Genomic DNA, 18,562 nt, shown 5'->3' with positions numbered 1-18,562 from the left:
GTCAATAAGTGCTTGGCTACAATGTCTTTTACTCCTTAATGGGTAGACGATCTACTGATCCATGAGACAGCTGATCCCTTTGTTCTGTCTTTCTTTCATTTCAATTTTCATTCTACTTGGAACTACTCGTTGCAATACATATTCTTTGGCCTATGTACTCCGAACAATGAGACATGAAATTGTCCTCCTTGTCGACATATCTCCATCAGCTAAGGCCGAACGATGTGTCAGTCGAAATCAAGAACATAGCAGTCTAGTTACTGACTATTTAGTGCCCAGAGCTTGCTTGATAGTCTCGTCGACTGGAAATGACGTCGGATGTCAATGCGGTCTGAGAATGCACGGAAGCCGTGTTTCTTAACAGGAATCGCTGGCAGTGATTGTCGATTGAATATTCTCCAGATCAGTGACGTGCTTCCTCAGCATTACTACGGCTCCAAGGCTAAGACGGGAAACGAACGGGGCTGCTGCATTCTCCTCGCCAAGCTTGTCGGTAGCAGAGGTGTTATTGTGGTGCTCAATCATTCCGACGGCCGAGTCAATAGCCCGGCATAGTAAATGCGGGCGACTAGAAGCATCGTCTCCCTGCCCAGATTTCAAATAATTCCAAATCAAAACGTCTTCTAAGCCAGCGACAGGATGCTGAAGTGCATGCTTGATAAAGATTCGTGTCGTCAAGAATGCCTTTTCTGTGTATTGTGAGGACTCGACGCGACGGTTGTCGTCCACAGCAAGGACATCATAGCCGGCCTCGTCTGTGAGATATTTGAGTGATTCTGAGCTTCTAGAAATCCGAGGAGATACTTACTGTAGAATGGGTTCTTGACCAGCACGAGGCCCATGATGGAGACTAGGATCTGCAAGGCAGTGGACTTAATGGGCGACCAGCTTTCCTCCGGGTTCTTTGTTGGCCAAGTACCTAATATGCTAAGACAGATTCGACCGTCTTCATATAGGTTGGGATTGACCCTACCCTGCCCATTCGTCCAGGAGTGGAAGAAGGAAGCGGGAGGCTTGTTGGGGTAATCTTCAGGGAATTGGAAATCAATCACAAACGGGGCATACTCGTATGGCGTTCCCTGAGGACCAATGATCAGAACACGTAGGAGATCTATCCTAGATTCCCAAGTCCGAACAAAGATACCAGGGGGCAGCGATGTCTCGAGAATCTCATACTCCTTCCGTATACGACTCATCCGTAACCCCGATTTTCCGCGCGAGGATGTTGTTATGAAATGGTGGTCAGAGGGGGGATCACTTTCCAGAACCGAAAAGCCTGGAGGGCACGTGGACGGTGAAGGCCATGACTGTGCGATAGATGCATTGGAATGATCATCCGCTTTGGACGTCTCCAACTTTTCTTCCTGGTCCTCAACGATTTCAGCAGTGATATTAATCTCAGTTACTTTCGGTGCCGTGGAATCCTCCGCACCGATCACATGGCGCGAGTCGTCATCAAAGCCATCCTCGCCGTCGGAATCGTTATCCGCCTCGAACTCATCTTCTGTCAACCATTCTTCGTCGTTGCTGTCGTCATCAAGTCGCTCACCACCTTCATATTCATATGTTCGATCGAACATGAAGGGATTTGACGTCCAGGGGGGCAAGCCGGGTAAGTCAAACATGTCAAGCGGTGGAAGGGGCAAAGGGGGCACATCGTAATCATCATCAATCACCATGAGTATTCTCTCCAAAGGAACGCAAATATCACGACAACTGCTGCGACCGACCTGTCGAATGGTAATGTTGCCCTCGATGTCCACTGAGACGACCCTACCAAGGAAGTCACAAGGGGACTGTCCGTTGTACTCATCATGATGAACAACATAACGGGAAGGTAGAGGGGACGAATCAATCGTGATTCCATTTTGGAACGCTTCCGACTTGAAGAGTGCCAGCTTCATGGATTCAAGATACATGGACATCTCGAAAAAGTTCATCGKAAAGAGAAAGCTGTACAGGGAAGGCCCAGTAACAGCGGGCGGATCACGAGGCGTTGGTGGAAAGACCGACCGATGGACCTTTTCTGGAACCAGCAGCACTAGGTCATCCAATGCTTTTCCTAAACCAGGAAATAAGCTTAGCTCATAGACGGAAACTTGAGTAACGGCATCACCCAGTTCACCCAATCTGGAACCCGGTTTCAGCATGTTCCCCTTGTGGAGCAGTTCGATATCTGGATCTTTGTACCAGCGAACGGATGCTACTCTTTCTCCGCTGTCTACAGCTTGTACTACGCCAACCTTTCGAGCACGATGGGACTCATGGCGGCAACAAGACGTGCGAATAGTCTCGAGACTTTCGCTCAAGACAACAAGGTTTCCAGGCCAGACCTCGTCATCGCCACCACCATTGAACTTGTGCAAAGAGGTAGCGGCCTCGGTCGTGACGCTCAAATCCTGCCACTGGACCGTCACCTCAGTTCGGGTGGATAACACGCGAAAGAGATTTATGTCATAACCAAAGGACTGGTCGGTCGGTATCTGCTTGTAATTGTACTTCGTTGCATCAGCTGGGTTGCGAAAGCGAACCCTATCTCCGGGGTCCACCTCAACCCATGTGTCCGATCTGACTGTCCTTTCATTGAAACCCTCGGTGGGTAGCTTGCCAAAGTCGCACTTCATGGCTGACCCTTGTAGCATTGTTGCTCGTATAACCTCACTGTTATTCCCACCATATGGCGGCCCTGCACCATAGACATTGGGGCAGAGCCATTCCACGTGAATATTCATGGCAGGAGTCGCCAGGACATGACCTTCTGGTTGTGATTTTGAGCCCATTTCTAGAGACCAGTCTCCTCGACTCAAGTTCTTCGAGGACGTCAGCGTAAATTGTCCTGGAAAGACAAACTCAGATTCCACGGTCCAAAGGTAGTCGCCGTTGGGCAGAGGATATGACCTCATGGCATCCTGGTTGCTTGGCCACGATACAACGTTGTCGGTACCAACAGTCATAGGAATTTCCAAAGCAAAGGGATCCAGAGGTGACACAACTTTCTGGTTTTGAAGGAGGACGACTGCATCGCGCTCAACCTCACGCACAACCCCCAACTTTCGTTCATAAACTATGTAGTCACCCTCGGTGAACTCCTCGTAATTCTGAAGCTCTGACAGTGGGACATTGTGGAGCAGAGGGGGTGTCGATTCCTCTTCAACGGATCCTGGAGAATTGCCACGTTTGAGGGCTTTTTCAGCAAACTGGAGTGGTCCCTCTTCTCCTGTTATGGGGTCTGTCTTTCGATATGCAATGGGCTCAAGCGTACAGGTCACGGCGGCACCAATAACTGTGCCGCTCAGAGTGTCATCCAGGTCTCGCTTGACAATTTCGCCAGTGCCTAATGCTCGATCAACGAGTTCAAGATCATCCTCGTGTAGAAGAGAGTTCCCTTGCGAGGGCTCCGAAAAGTTAACATAGACATAGCCTTTTGGGGGCTTCAAGAAATTAGCCTTTGAAGCATGTTGAGCTCGACAGATAACATACTGCGCCAGTCTCTAGAAACTCAAGCAAGTCTTTTTCAGGCACTGAAGAGTACGAGACTATCAGAACATCATCTAGAGGCTGGTGGCTATCAATCTGCGAAGGGGAAACCCCTTTGTCAGCCAACAACCTCTAAAGAAATAAGGTAAAATGGGTGTGAAATACATCGTGATGAGTTCTCTACTCATGGCCGCGTTAGTTTGCTGGACATTCTACAGCTCCACATTGGTGTCACTCACATTAACGATACCCAACAGAGAGGGCTTTGATTTGAGACGACATAGGTCGTTAAGGTCGAGCTAGTAGGCCTTGTGAGTTCAAGAAGTCCTTTAACAGGAAATATGACGCTGATAGTAGTGCTGACCCTCCTATTGCCCGGACTGGGAGCTTCAGTAGACGCTGACCTAGAAGACATTGTAATGAGAGTGAGAGATCATGAAGATAAGGAGGGACTCGATGTGCGGGGGAATCAGCGAATGTCAATGTCTAAGCTAAGAATAAGAGCTGCATAGGGCGCGAAAACCGGAAGACATCAAGGAATCAGTAAAACTGTCAAAATAGAAAGCAGTAAGAATAGATGGTGAGGTGTACAGAGTAAACAGAAGAAACAGTGTTCTTTGAGATGGGGGAACAATCAAACAACATAAGATACCTGAGGCTATCACATGCGTTAGTTGGCCTTATGTCTCTGCAAGTACATGCATCTACTTTCTGATTACTAGGACCTGTTACTCATAGAGGTTGTGTTCTGGCCGTTGACAGCTACCTCAAATTGTTTGGACAGGAACATTTCACGTTTTAGTCATCTCCAGCAGATCCATATTTTACAGCTACCCACCGAGTCTGGAGAGGGGCATCTGAAGATTGGCGCAATCTACGGAGTAGAGAGGGTACAGAGGATCGGACGGCTGATAAAGACGTACCTCTCTAAAAGAGGCATTTACCTCACCGCTCAGAATTTATCCGAAAGTCGATTGAGGACTCCATCTTCTGTTCAAACAACCGTCTGGTCTCGATCGCCTCAGCATACAAAGATATTCCTTGACTGATCTGCGGACAAATTGAGTTTACTTCGAGAACCTTAACGTCATCTTTCGCGCAAAAGTTCCAGTACCTGCACCCTACGTCAGAAATCAACCGGACTAGTCTGCGCGACAGCCTTCCTCCACTCATAACTACCAAACCTACTCCCTTGCTCGATTCTACAATTCAACCATGTCGGAGCCAGGCCCTGAGTCTATCCCTACAAGCGCAGATCCGCGCAGCAAGCGACCTGTCAAACGTCGCGCAGTCACCCCGCTCAGCGAGCAAGCATCGCAAATCGAGCATCTCTTCCGCGACCCAAATAAAGAAATAAGAATTCCCGAACCGTCGAAACAACGAACCGCAGCATCACTTGCTCCCCCTCCAGAGATTGTTGCGAATGTCCAAGGTTCTTCGGCCGGTGCGGGCTCCGGGGAATTCCACGTCTACAAGGCGAGTCGCAGGAGGGAATACGAGCGTCTGCGCTTGATGGAGAGTGAGGTCGAAAACGAGAAGGAGGACAAGGCTTGGGAACAAAAGCGAGAAGAGGCGAGGCGGAAGGACGAGGAGAAAACTGAGAAGAATCGGAGGAGAAGAGAGAAGAGGAATGCGGCGAAGAAGAAGAGCAACAACAACAATAACAATAACAACGACCAGGATGCTGCGGTCTCCAGTAAAGGGCCTAATAAGATGGCAGTTGAACAGGCACTAAGGCGCACAGAGCATGGCCAAGGAGACGAGGAGGATCAGGCGATGGCCGTGGATGGGGCTGATCAGTCTACTGAAACACCAGGAGTGATCATTCACGAGGATTGAGCCTACGAGGCTGCTAGCTGGATTGGACCGAAATCGCCGAGACACGATCCCTACCAGCTGTGCACTATGAAGATACCCATGTAATTTTAGTCTAGAAGGATATTCGTACAGTTTCGGAGTTAAATCGTGTAGCATTATGTACGCATTTTTATTCGAAGAATTGAGCCTTCTAATCATCTCCTCCGGGCATGTGAGCACCACCTGCCTGCTGTGCAGACTTACCACTGCAGATGTCGTCAACGCGGAGCAGAAGGCAGGCCGACTGTGGAACGTTAGCTCGATACGCTTTCAAAAGGGGGGTTCTTCTAGGGCGTACCTCAACTGCCGTCTTGATGCTCTGGAGTTTGACCGCTTCCGGTTCCCAGACGCCATACTCCTTCATATCGACGAGGTTACCCGAGTCACCATCCAGACCCCATGTGTGCTGACCTTCGACATGCTTAGCTCTCAGGCGTGTGAGGACACGGATGGGGCTGGCACCGGCGTTCTGCGCTAATGTCCGGGGAATAACCTCCATAGCGTCCGCCACAGCCTTGTAGGGCCATTGTTGGACACCTTCGATGGACTTTGCGAGCTGACTCAATCTGACTGACACCGCCATCTCAATCGCACCACCTCCAGGGCACAACCGTGGGTGGAAGATGACGTTTCTGGCCACGGACATAGCATCTTGAAGGTTTCGTTCGATCTCGTTCAAGATGTCCTTGGAGGGACCACGCAGCAAAATCGTGCAGGCCTTGGGGTCCTGGCATTTCCGGAGGAATGTGAAGTATTCGTCACCGATCTTTTCGATCTCGAAAAGCCCGCATCTCGTTCCCACGTCGGACTCCTGCAGGTCATCGACACGGTTGACAATTGTGGCACCGGTGGCTCTCGCAATACGGTTGTTGTCGGTCTTTCTTACACGGCGAATCGCTGTTACATTTGCCTTCACCAGGAAGTGCTGGGCAAGATCTGAGCAGAATTGTCAGTTAGTCGGGTCTTCGGTCGTAGTAGAGCAGTTACAAAAGTCTTACCTGAAACGCCCTTCTCGGTGAAAACAATATCGGGCTTCAGGGCCAGGATAGCATCACACATGTGCTTCACTTGTTCCTCCTCAATCTGAAGAATACGGTTCCAGTCATCCTCCTTGCTGATCTCAATGTTTGTCTGAGACTCTCCCTTCTTGTATTCAAGTGGGCAATCGAGCAGGATGATTCGAGGGTTCTCTATCCTTCTCCGCATCTTAGGGTGAGTAATGTCCTTGTTGATCATCACACCGTCAATAACTTCGCTGTCTTCAATCTGTCCACCAGGAATCTTCTCAATACGAGCATAGCGCTTGATGTCGACTTCCCTCTTTCCACCCCCAGCATCGAACGAGACAGTCCGAACCGCCTTCAACGCGAGGTTGCACATCAGTTCCGACCACCGGGAGACGAACTTGGTCCCGATGGACGACTGGATCAGCGTATACATCGCCTTATCATCGTCAATATCCACAGGTAGTGAGACATCCTCCACGATGGCAAGTGCGTCGGCAAGAGCACGCTTAAAAGCCTGAATAATAACGACGGGGTGGATGTTGCGTTCGAGTTGAGGAAGGGCCTGCGCAAGCATTTCACCAGCTGAAGAATGTTAGACACAATCTCAAGTGAACGACCGACAGTAAAGAATACCTAAGATAATGACGGTTGTCGTTCCGTCTCCGACTTCCTCGTCCTGAGTGCGACTGAGCTCGATCATGCTCTTAGCTGCGGGGTGCGACACCTCGATTTCTCTCAGAATAGCATGTCCATCGTTCGTCAGAACAATACCCCCCATGGGATCCAGCAGCATCTTCAACATGGCCTTGGGTCCAAGACATGACCGGATAATGTCCGCAACGCTACACGATCCCTATTAGCATCGGAGTGGGTATATCGGGTCGAATGTCACACGTACGTCTTCGCAGCCGTAATATTCGAAAGCTGTGCCTTACGGCCGACCTGCCTGTCACCAGCATTGGTGTCTGAAATGCACATTTAGTGGTCTGAAAGGAGCGTGAGGTATATGGGCTTGATAGAACATACTCATCACCACCACCGGGGCCTGCATCTTAGCGGTGTTTTTGGGTTACTTCGGACAAGACGGTTCAACGAATGAATTTCAATAGAGTGACAAATATCACTGTCCCAAACACGATTTAAAAGCAGCCGAACGATGGGCCTGCTGAGCTTGAAGACGTGGAGTTGTGCCCGCACCACCATCAAATTTCCAGCGCACCGAGAAGTGGGATTGAAGCTCACCGCCCCCTAATCTACTTTGGGTTTAGTTCGTCAGCAGTTTCCCCTGAGCTATCAGGCAAATCATGTAGAAATTAGATAAACAAAGACTGAATCGTTTTCGACTTGACATTTCTAAAAGCAACCCCGATCAAAACCTATGATCCTCCAGACCTGTAAGATTCCCAGAAGACATAGTAAATATGCCTATAACATGATTACCAACGCCCCGCCAAACAACGACCCAAGCACCAAGTTTCGGCTATGTTTCTGATATCAACAACACCGGGATCATTATTATTGCCAAGTTTTCCAGAGTGAGCAGGACGCAAGAAGGTAGCTTAGCACAGTCGCAGATAATGAACGTGCGCGGCAGTCTTATCAGGCAACGGAACATCTCTTGAAAAATCGGCTCATCCTCCCAATCTTCTTCTGAAGCCGACTTCGCATTTCAAAGATGATTGATGATCGTCTCCTGCGGAACTCGGGACTGCCCAACCTTTCTTCCAAGGGTTGATCTCCATACCAAGTTGCATGTCTAATGTGAGTCCGACTCTTATCATCCGGCTCCGTGAAGTACTCCTGGATCGGAAATGAGTTGGGCTCCTTTTCGACACCTGCATCTGCAATCATCTCCTCATGATGATAGGTGAGGTCAGACTCCGGGGTCCTGGACGCGAATTGTGCCTGGTTGACTGTATCGCCGAGTGTATGTTGAGCTTCTGCCGTAGCTTGCTTTTGGTTTTCACCGCAGCCCATCTGTTGAACGCGTACGTCTGGTGTCTCTCCAAATTGATGTCCTGCTTTGTGCGTTGACCGGCTCTCCATGAGTTGCGACATTACGCTGTCGAGCCATGCAGAAGCATGCCTGTTGCGATTATAAGCGACTGGGCTGCGGAATTTGAAGTAAGGGTTCTCGCGTTGCAGACGTGCCAGGCGCTCCATGTGAAGCTCTCGCATTATCTGCTGCAGATGATGTGGTAGGCAGGCCATGGCGTGTTCATCGAGATCGTAAACAACTTCTTCCTCGTCATCGGTGTCGTAACCAGCGACCCGTGGTGGTTGTCCGTGTCTCTGCCACTGCATTGTGTCGTAGCCGTAGGCGCAGTTGTGGTTGAACTCGGTCTGGAGTCTAGGAGGAGCCAGAGGGATGTAGATTGGCATGATGAAACCAGGTATAGATATGCCTTTTGACTGGGAGAGATGATCTGGGGGGATACAGAGTATGCTTCGAATGTGTTGAGCTGTTAGGTGATCCCAGATGAAGCTGCGTGCTGGGGTGTTTTATAGTCCCTGGGAATGTCCTCAGGCATCAGACACAGTGAAGTAATCATTCTGTATGAGCATCAATATACCTTTCTATTCACTATTATATTTGTGTTTCCACAGAGCTGACCATTGAATAGAAGGGGATCAATCACAGTACATCAAGTAGAAATAGGTTAAGTTATAGATTCACTCATATTAATATCATATTGTAGACCTTAACAATGATATTTCTGTGTAGAAAACAGTTGAATATCTATAAGCTAACATTGATATAACTTTCCTTGACTTGCATTTGTGAATGCATAGTTCAAGTAGGATTTAGCGGTAATTGCATATATAGGTCAGATTCGACGACACCGCTACTCCCTGCAGCAACATTGATGTCCACCTTGCAGGATACAGGAAGTTTCTAAGAATCAGGTCTCTATCTTCAACTAGCCAAGAATCTCACATGACTAAATGCATAAATTATATGACAATGTCTGATAATGTTCAGTATCGTATCCACAAGACTCTATATTACATCATGCGTCAGTCTAATAATTGTATAAAGGTTATATGTCCAAAGGTGGTTCCTGTAAGTTGATCAATACTCTCTGCTTTCGCCAATGTCACAGACGTCGAAGACTCCCTGCTCAGGAATTGAATGCTTCTTCAATGCCTCTCTCAATTTCTTCGGAGGTTCCAGGACGTCTTCCTCAGTAAGCACCCATGTACCCCAATGCATGGCGGTTGCTCGTTTACACTTTGTATCTCTGAATATTTCCACGGCATCATGAGGGTCTGCATGCATCGGACTCATGATAAAACGTGGCGCGTACGCTCCGATGGGGATCAAACCGAGGTCAAAAGGTCCTCTGAATTCACCGACCTGCTTGAATGCAGGACACGAGGGGTAATCATACTCGGGGGCGTGATCGTCCACACCATCCGGAAGTTCAGGTACCGCACGGTATCCAGTATCTCTGAGCACGATATCCAGAGTTAGCTTGAATTAGACGCAGAGGTGTACTAGGGATCCTTGACATACCCAGCGAAGTAAACCTTGCGACCTCCAGATTCGATGTACCATGACGACCACAATGTTTTCTGTCGGTCACGGAGTCCTCGGGCACTGTTATGCTGGCATGGTAGGCAACCGATACGCGCTTTGATATCCGCAGGCTTCGACGCGAGATCGCCCGTTGCTTCCTCAACCTTGGCCTCTGGCTTTGAAGGCGAAAGGACGACATCCCGCTCTTCCCACCAGTCCATCTCAGTCATATTCTTAATTCCCGAACTAGAAAACCACTCTTTGTTACCCAGAGGCGCAAAGAAATGGCAATTTGGATGCAGTTTGGCGATCTCTTTCACTGTTGGGTGCGACAGATGGTCGTAATGGTTATGGGAAATGACAACTGCGTCGATGAAAGGGATGTCTTTGATCTGGCAAGGCGCCTCCGTGTATCGTTTCGGTCCGAGCCAGGAGAAAGGCGAGCAACGGTCCTCAAAGACAGGATCAAACAACACCCGCAGACCGTCGGGAAACTCAACATAGTAGCAGGCATGGCCCAGCCATGTCGCCCTCAGATTGGACGTCTCCCGGCTGGGCAGAAATTCTGGTTTACGGACAGGAACAGTTGGAGGCGTAGTGTCAGGCTTGTTGGCTTTCCCATTTATCTGGCGACTTTACGTGCGAGAAGAAATGGTCAGATCCGGTCGATATTGAACTGTTTTGAGACCACTCACGAAAGGATATCAAAGGCGATCGTAGCTTTGATCGGTCTCCATGAACTGAGCAGGTTGGTCAGTACTGCAATGCCGCTTACAGCGTTATTTTTTGACATCTAGTCTTACTCCCATGGGTTCGTGAATCCACCTTGAAGGTGATGGCTTTTCTTCTGCGCATCATCTGGCAAAGGTGAAGCGGGAGGCGTAGTGATAGTGATAGCGTAGAGAATTGCCGCGGTGGATGAACTCATATTCCGCTTCATTGAGTGCGTTGAGAAATTGTGACCTTGATGCTGGCAAAAGCCAAATAAACGTCGCAGAAATGAACGCATTTGCTAGCAAGCCTACTCATGCGGAATGCTTGGGCACTCTGTTTCTCTTTATCTATCCAACCGAAGCAGGGAAACAGCTCAGCAGACAGATGGTCACAAGGGCAACAAACGAATCAGAAAAGAATCCAGCTTTGAGCTTTTTTGCACAGAGCTGCGCTGTCAGCTTTAGGCGGCGACTTGACTGCCATCATCCCGGAACAAAGACTGGGATGTCAGCGACTAATCCCGCTATCTCCGAGCCTCCGAGCCAACGCGATCGTTGGCGAGGCTCACGCAGCTCACCATTCTCAAATATTACGTGCATGTGAATAAGTGACAGCTGGAGGCAGAGCAATATCGTCGTTCCCTTAAGCTGGCGCCGAGGCCTGTCTGAGATAGTGCTATCCAGATCTCGATCAAAAAGTAAGGAGCCAAACAAGAGTATCCATAGATAGGTCTTCGCAGGTAACTTGTCTCCAAACCGCACAAGGCAAACCCGGGGAAACGGGTTTATCTCGGCCCGTCGTAGCTCCGATATTAGACGCCGTGGGCGGTTTTTGAGATGCGCCGCCACAAAAGAGTATTCGGTTCGCGATTATCACGCTCATCTCCATAGACTGGGATGGAGAGAAATGGAGCTCCGGATACTGCCGGGCTGTCCTCGCCTGGTGACCTAATTCTGCAACAAAGGAAAGATGCGATCCAGGCGGCGGTTCAGCAACCCGGCGATGGCGGCCTTTTTTCTCAGCTCTCCAGTAACCCTTTCTTCACAGCGGTAAGATCAACAGCCTTGGAACTGTGAGCGCGATAAAGGAAAATTTGAGAAACTGACGAGTAGGCCGTGGGTACAGGGTTTCGGTCTCGCTGGTCTTGGAGCAGGCTTGAGCTTAGCTCAGAAAGGCGTTCGACATGGTGCCGCTCTCCTTCGGCGTCGTATGCTCGTGGATGTCGAAATCAGTATCAAAGACGATTCTTATCCATGGTTTCTCCACTGGATGACCCTCTATCAACAATCCCAACTTAAAGCCGCTCGCTCCGCAGCCAGCAGGTCTGGCTTCATGGAAACTATCCTCCAGAAACTGACACCGGGAATGCGCCACCTCTCGATACAGACGCAAAAGGTCGAACATGCCAATGGCGCTATATACACACACTTTGCACTGGTCCCTGGACCAGGAAGACATGTTTTACGTTACAAGAATGCGTTCATCTTCGTCAACCGGATGCGGGAGTCCAAGTCGCAGGATTTACAGACGGGCCGGCCATGGGAGACGATCACATTGACCACGCTCTATTCACATCGGCACATTTTCGAAGATCTGTTCAAAGAGGCTCATGCATATGCGGCCAAGTCACACGAAGGCAAGACGTCTATCTACAATAGTTGGGGCACGGAATGGAGACTATTTGGACAACCGCGGAGAAAGCGCCCATTGGACTCGGTGATTCTTGACGAAGGTGTCAAGGAGCGGATTGTGGAAGACGTGAAGGACTTTGTTTCTAGTGCGAAGTGGTACCATGACCGGGGAATTCCGTACAGACGCGGCTATTTGCTCTATGGGCCACCCGGTACGGGAAAGAGCTCGTTCATCCAGGCATTAGCGGGAGAGTTGGACTATGACATTGCCATCTTGAACCTGAGTGAGCGGGGGCTGACCGACGATCGATTGAATCACCTGCTCACTATTGTGCCGAACCGGACCCTTGTCCTATTGGAGGATGTGGATGCTGCTTTCTCCAATAGGCGTCAAACTGAGTCGGACGGGTACCGCGGCGCCAATGTGACATTTTCAGGCCTGCTAAATGCCCTGGATGGTGTTGCGAGTGCTGAGGAGCGTATTATTTTCCTCACAACAAATCATGTCGAGCGACTCGACGAAGCCTTGGTTCGGCCCGGTCGGGTTGACATGACCGTTCGTCTAGGCGAACTCACTCGCTACCAAGTCCGCTGTTTATGGGATAGGTTCTATGGTGACCTTGATACAAACGGATCTTATAGGCAAGCATTCCTCGACCGGCTACAGGAGTTAGGCCTCATAGAAGACGAGAAAGGCTTCAAAGCCGACCGGTCGAGAAGTACAAGTGCTGCGGCTCTGCAGGGCTTGTTTCTGTATAACAAGGGAAATATGGAGGGGGCAATCGCAATGGCCGAGGCGCTCACACAAACAGTGCATGATTCGGCCGAGGGCGACCATTAGTATGTATATTATCATGACTTGTAAATATATTTGATAGATCTGTGAGCATGCATGTATCTGGACGGCGTCAATTCAAACCTTGCGTGTTTCTACATACACAATCGGAAATGTGAACTCGATGACGCTGGGGGTGCAGATTCACCAGCCAAGCACCCCAGATTGTAATTGGCACTGAGGCTTCTAGTTCTGCCACCCTCCCTGGGCTTGCACAGCCATCGTGATGACTAGTAATTGGGATTATTCCTATTACTTGAATGGTTCTTCAGCAATCATTTCTAAGGCAACTAACCAATCATGACAATCAGCACACAGCTGTCCGGGATAGCCTTTCTGAGTAGTCGAGGTACTGTCGACTCTCCATCCTCTTCAAGACCACGCGAGTACGAGACCAATGGGAGACCAGATCCTTTGCATCTCACCGACATCGCCAAGCCGATTATCCTGTGTCGAAGCGCTGCGACAACAGTCACTCCAGGCACGCAGCCAATCACCCCGCCGGTGAGCTGCCACCCTAACCGCCGACATCACAACCACCAAGATATTCTGCAGGATAATTCGGTTTCTTCACACTAGCCAGAGCCTCTCACATTTCAGACCCTTGACGCTCTGCATGATGGATTTACGGCGTTTACCCGACCTGGAAAGCCCGGAGAATGAAGGGTATATGTCAATGTTGATCCGCCTTTTCCCTGCATGTCGATTCAATGCCGTTTTGCATTCTGATTTCGGGTCTTTTGAATTAGAGCATCGTCTGATATCGTTTCTGCACTGACATTGACGGCTTTGCCTGTGTACAGTGTGGAACAGGCATTCAAAAACCGATTTGCGTGGTGTCTGTTTCTATACCTGCCGCCAGCCGTTTATCCTTTACTTGTCTGGGCCTCGATTTCGATTTCGTTCGGATTGAGAGATGAATCAGTTTCAGTTGTTTCCTCCACCTTCCCCTGTAGGCGGAGGTTCAAAGAATCCTTTTCGCAAGGGAATCAAGAAACCGGCTGCAAAGCCGCAGCCATCGAGCCCAATACCTTTGGAGGACCTCAAAGGCTCTCAGACAGAAGCAGTGCTTTTGCAGATTATAGAGGACACAAAGAAGGTTCAGCCACCTCCAAAGGCACATGTAGCCCGAGAAACGCCACTGTCGATACCGGAGACAATACGTGAACCCGAGTCTGAGTCGCTGTATGATGCCACTCCACGGATCGGGACTGCGGAAAATGAACGCTCGCCAACTCCAAAGACCAAGCCTTCCTTACCACGAGGCCAGGCAGCCTCTCGTCAGAAGTCTCCGCGACCCTCTGAGCCTCCGGTAATTCCTATGAAATCGATATTCCCTCGTTACGATCCGAATATCCCTCTTAGCCAACAGCAGTACTACCCTCAAACCTCGGGCAGTACGGCTCGGACTCGCCACAATCCTCGAGGGCTGACCCTGACGCCAGAGCCAGAAATTGATCGCGCCCTAGGGCCCAAGACGGTCCCTGCGAGCGTATTGAACTTTCCAACGGATATGCTCGAGCCGCTCGAGGTGCACTATTCCTCTGCAGCGGAGCTGAAGAGTCTTTGGGAGGTCGCCAATGGACAAAGGCCGCAGAATCTTATGGGTACATTCAATCTGCGTATGCATAGGTGAGCATTCTGCTAGATTACTATTCGGCTGAGCTGATGAGGCATAGGACTAATCATGCAACATTCACTTTCGGAGATCCGCAGTCTCCGTTTTACACGATGCATACATTCTCGACGGATGAGCTGTCTATTTCCAGAGCACACCCAATGAAACCAAACAGCAGTGTCTCCGTGATGATGCTGAAACTGGAGGAGCGGAAGCGTCGGCTACCGCCCAACGACGGACTGGTCACACTGTTATTCTCCCGGCTGGCTGCAATGCTAGCTATCGGCGAAGCAGAGGACCTAGCAAAGCAGCATGGCCTTTCGTCAACCGAAGCGAGCAAAGTGGAAGGCAACGCGCTGAAGCGAGCAGCTGCACAAGAGTCCTGCAGTCTTCTCTGGAATAACGAGAAGCAGCTGTACGAGCTCCAGCACCCATCCCACTGCAAACAGCAACCGCCCGCCCTCGTCGGCGCAGCTGGCATCGGTGCGGCGGGCATTCCCCTTTCTCCAGTGCGGTCGAAGTACGCGGGGATCCTCCACATCACAGTCTCGACTCCATCGAGCGACGCAAAGTCCCGTCAACCCCCAACGATCATCGTGACGACGCCTCTATCAGCCAACGCGTTGGAGGCCGCCACCCAGGCGGCCACACCACGCACTTCTACCCTTCCGTTGACCGACTCCGACGAGCCGCTGGCGTCACTTGACCTAGGCACAATGACTCTGTCGATTTCTGCAACGGCCATTATCAATACCATCCCGTCACTGTATGCCATCGACTCCCTGGTAGCGGCCATGCTGGCCGTGGCTGCTTCAGACGAGACGACCAATCCTGTGCTGGCGGATATGGCTGTGTATGACCCCAAGCAGGACACGCATCACTTTTCTTCCCTCTCCAATCCCGCCAGTGGGGGCATTTTCACAGGCAAGCTAGTAGCAACTCTCGCAGAACGCGAAGACGCCGAGGAGGGCAATCGGCTAATCTCCAAGATCAAATCGTCCAAGTTCAAGTCCGACGCTCCAACAGACAGCTACGGCAAACGATCTTTCTGGTCGTGGGGGCGCTCAAAGACTGCGAAACCAAAGAGCAAGAACACCAAGATCATGATCGAGCAGTTCGATCTGGAGAAGTACGGACGGTACGGGTCAAGTTCTTCCAGGGATGGACAGAAGCTGCCCGGTCCGACGAGGGGTATCCTCTGGCTTTTGTTCTTTGGGTTGAATATGATTGTAAAGACGCTTACGATATTGGTGAAGATTGTGGCTTGGTTGTTAGTGAGTGTTACTCGGTGCGTGACGAGCGAGAAGTTTTAGTCTATGCCATGATTGATGCTGTTGATACCCTAGTACGCTTGTTTTGTTTGTACATATCGGATTCATTATGCGCATGTTTTCAAGTTTCTACAGAATAATATCTAACTTTGATGTCAATGGAACGCCACTTACTTCATTCTCCACAGGTATCGACTATGGAGTAATTGGGATATGCATAGCAGATGGTGGTCTACATGGCATGCTCTGCGACGCATCCCAGCTTCAACACCTGCCACAGCGAGCTATCAGGACCATACCATTGCCACAAGTGTACATGTACACGTACATCCTACCCGTGCAAGTCGTAGGCCAGTACGCGGCAGATGCAGAGGGCAGACATTCCGCTTCGCCCAAGAATGCAGATCGCGCAACCCATGCAAGACTACACGTCCATTCCATTCCATTGCACTAGATATGTATCAGATAGGCATAATGGGAAAATCCGTCGGAATAGAGCTACCAAGGAATGCGTTTCGTGTCCGCCATAGCTTTGTATATCCGTGACGGCAGGTATATTAAGGCTTTAACGTTCAACTATTCACCAACAGGCTGCTATATTCCAAAAGCTCAATTAACTGCATAGAACAAGATCCTGAGCTGACATGGTTCGCGCCTCACCCACCACCCTCCTGGCCATAACCGGCCTAGCTGCTACAGCTACAGCGTCCAAGCATACATGGTGGGACCACATGAAGTGCGCAGTAAGCCTCTCGCGCCTTCACCTCCAGTCCTCAAATAAGCCAGCTTGCTAACAACCATCCCGTCAGGCTGCTGTAGCCCAGGACGCAGATTACCCAACTTGCACCTCACCCTCCAAGTTCGACTGCTTCTGCGCGCAGCCGTTTGATCCGGCCAAAATAAGCAGCGCAGCAAAGGATGTGTGCAAGGACTCTGGGATCCGTATGTCCATTTCCTTCCTTGCCTCTGATATACAATGAGACTGACGCGATCAAGCAATCGAGTCTATACACAATTTCATTTGCAGGAACGACGATCGCGATAGCGGTTATGATGACGTGTATGACCACGACCACTACCGGAACTGCCACCATGCCTTCGTCTACGACGACGACAACGATAGGGACAGATATGAGTATCCCATCTCCCATCCGCACCGCCTCAGCCAGCCCATGATGCGCGTTTCCGCTCCGGAGCCCAGTCCCTCAGACACGGCTAAACACAACCCCAGCGTCCAGAGCAAGAGGGCATACGCGCCAGGTCTGTCCCCTTACGCCTCCTCGGCCTTTGTTTACCCCGCCCTCGTCACCGACGCCCCGTCCGTCATTGACGAAGAGAGCGACTACGACAAAGAGCTCGGGAGCAGGGTCATCACGGAGGTCCTCATGCACACATCGTGCGACTGTTCGTCGTCGACGGTAACGGCGGCCAGGAGCGGGGTGTCGAGTCAACCGGCGCACCTTCACCAGAGCGCGGTTCCTATGTCAACTTCGTCGTCAGGGCACGCGCACGTTCACCAAACCGTGGTTCCTGTTCCATCTTCGTCGTCGGCACATGCGCATGTTCACCAGACTGTAGTCCCAGTTTCATCGTCGTCGACGCCCAAGCACCTTCACCAGTCCGTGGTCCCAGTTTCGTCTTCGTCATCGGCGCACAAGCACCTTCTCCAGAGCGTGGTTCCTCTTTCATCCGCATCGTTGGCGCATGAGCACGGTCACCAGACGGCAATTCCCGTTTCACCTTCCTCATCGGCGCACAAGCAACTTCACCAGACGGCAATTCCTGTTTCACCTTCCTCATCGGCGCACAAGCACCTTCTCCAGAGCGTGGTTCCTCTTTCATCTTCTTCGTCGAGTCACGCGCACATTCACCAGACAGCGATTCCCGTGTCACCTTCATCATCGGCACTCAAGCACCTTCACCAGACTGTGGTCCCTGTTTCATCCTCATTATCGGCTCCATCTTCATCACTGGCGCACAAGCACCTTCTCCAGAGCGTGGTTCCTCTTTCATCCGCATCGTTGGCGCATGCGCACATTCACCAGACAGTGGTTCCTGTTCCATCTTCATCATCGGCGCACGCGCACATTCACCAGACAGCGATTCCTGTGTCATCTTCGTCGTCGGCGCACAAGAACCTTCTCCAGACTGTGGTTCCTGTTCCATCGTCGTCGTCGCCGTCATCTTCATCATTGGCGCACAAGAACCTTCTCCAGAGCGCGGTTCCTCTTTCATCCGCATCGTCGGCGCAAGCGCACCTTCATCAGAGCGCGATTCCCGTTCCGTCGTCCTCGGTATCGGCGTCCAGTATGCTGATCGGATCACATGCGCACGGGCCAGCGTCTATGTATGTCTCTGAGCCTGTGTCAGTGCCGGAGCCTACGGGCGTTGATGCGCAGCGGAGCGGGTATCCCAGTCACAAAACGATGGCTTCGTCTTTTATGGTGCCTTCGGCTTCGGCGGCGCCTTCGCCCTTGCCGTCGCCGTCGGAGATGACATTTGATGGGGGTGCGTCTGTGAGGATGATTGTGCCGAGTTCTGTGGTTGTGCTTGGGTTGACTGCGTTAATGGCGTTCTTTATGTGAAATTGGTCTTGGTTACTTTAGGTTTAATTGCGTGTGTTGTGTTTGCG

At 50.7% G+C, this 18,562-nt stretch overlaps 8 protein-coding genes across 8 annotated transcripts; 4 read left to right on the top strand and 4 right to left on the bottom strand.

The window, feature by feature from the left end:
- Positions 1-357: 357 nt before the first annotated feature.
- Positions 358-3,892, bottom strand: Asppvi_006825 (ubiquitin-conjugating enzyme E2; the record flags this gene model as incomplete). Its single annotated transcript, XM_043302723.1, has 6 exons — positions 358-755; positions 809-3,431; positions 3,481-3,573; positions 3,643-3,657; positions 3,717-3,776; positions 3,842-3,892. The coding sequence occupies 6 exons, from the start codon at positions 3,890-3,892 to the stop codon at positions 358-360; spliced, it is 3,240 nt and encodes a 1,079-aa protein (XP_043158658.1).
- Positions 3,893-4,692: 800 nt separating this feature from the next.
- On the top strand, positions 4,693-5,316 carry Asppvi_006824 (PRKRIP1 family protein; the record flags this gene model as incomplete). The annotated part of the gene is made up of 1 exon (XM_043302722.1): positions 4,693-5,316. One exon carries the CDS (start codon positions 4,693-4,695, stop codon positions 5,314-5,316), a length of 624 nt encoding a protein of 207 aa, XP_043158657.1.
- Positions 5,317-5,485: 169 nt separating this feature from the next.
- Positions 5,486-7,392, bottom strand: Asppvi_006823 (chaperonin-containing T-complex subunit CCT3; the record flags this gene model as incomplete). Its single annotated transcript, XM_043302721.1, has 6 exons — positions 5,486-5,578; positions 5,633-6,270; positions 6,333-6,923; positions 6,975-7,183; positions 7,240-7,306; positions 7,368-7,392. 6 exons carry the CDS (start codon positions 7,390-7,392, stop codon positions 5,486-5,488), a joined length of 1,623 nt encoding a protein of 540 aa, XP_043158656.1.
- A 548-nt stretch (positions 7,393-7,940) lies between these two features.
- Asppvi_006822 (uncharacterized protein) lies at positions 7,941-8,723 on the bottom strand (the record flags this gene model as incomplete). The annotated part of the gene is made up of 1 exon (XM_043302720.1): positions 7,941-8,723. The coding sequence occupies one exon, from the start codon at positions 8,721-8,723 to the stop codon at positions 7,941-7,943; it is 783 nt and encodes a 260-aa protein (XP_043158655.1).
- Positions 8,724-9,414: 691 nt separating this feature from the next.
- Asppvi_006821 (putative Zn-dependent hydrolase/oxidoreductase family protein) lies at positions 9,415-10,801 on the bottom strand (the record flags this gene model as incomplete). Its single annotated transcript, XM_043302719.1, has 4 exons — positions 9,415-9,793; positions 9,859-10,494; positions 10,557-10,601; positions 10,665-10,801. The coding sequence occupies 4 exons, from the start codon at positions 10,799-10,801 to the stop codon at positions 9,415-9,417; spliced, it is 1,197 nt and encodes a 398-aa protein (XP_043158654.1).
- Positions 10,802-11,471: 670 nt separating this feature from the next.
- Asppvi_006820 (bifunctional AAA family ATPase chaperone/translocase BCS1) lies at positions 11,472-13,047 on the top strand (the record flags this gene model as incomplete). Its single annotated transcript, XM_043302718.1, has 2 exons — positions 11,472-11,624; positions 11,701-13,047. The coding sequence occupies 2 exons, from the start codon at positions 11,472-11,474 to the stop codon at positions 13,045-13,047; spliced, it is 1,500 nt and encodes a 499-aa protein (XP_043158653.1).
- A 910-nt stretch (positions 13,048-13,957) lies between these two features.
- Positions 13,958-15,972, top strand: Asppvi_006819 (uncharacterized protein; the record flags this gene model as incomplete). Its single annotated transcript, XM_043302717.1, has 2 exons — positions 13,958-14,673; positions 14,721-15,972. 2 exons carry the CDS (start codon positions 13,958-13,960, stop codon positions 15,970-15,972), a joined length of 1,968 nt encoding a protein of 655 aa, XP_043158652.1.
- Positions 15,973-16,574: 602 nt separating this feature from the next.
- On the top strand, positions 16,575-18,515 carry Asppvi_006818 (extracellular serine rich protein; the record flags this gene model as incomplete). The annotated part of the gene is made up of 3 exons (XM_043302716.1): positions 16,575-16,673; positions 16,740-16,872; positions 16,927-18,515. The coding sequence occupies 3 exons, from the start codon at positions 16,575-16,577 to the stop codon at positions 18,513-18,515; spliced, it is 1,821 nt and encodes a 606-aa protein (XP_043158651.1).
- Between the last annotated feature and the right edge of the window lie 47 nt (positions 18,516-18,562).

The sequence above is a fragment of the Aspergillus pseudoviridinutans genome, assembly GCF_018340605.1.
Source record: "Aspergillus pseudoviridinutans IFM 55266 DNA, scaffold_4, whole genome shotgun sequence".
NCBI classification, from domain to species: domain Eukaryota; kingdom Fungi; phylum Ascomycota; class Eurotiomycetes; order Eurotiales; family Aspergillaceae; genus Aspergillus; species Aspergillus pseudoviridinutans.
This window is presented reverse-complemented; position numbering and strand designations above follow the sequence as displayed.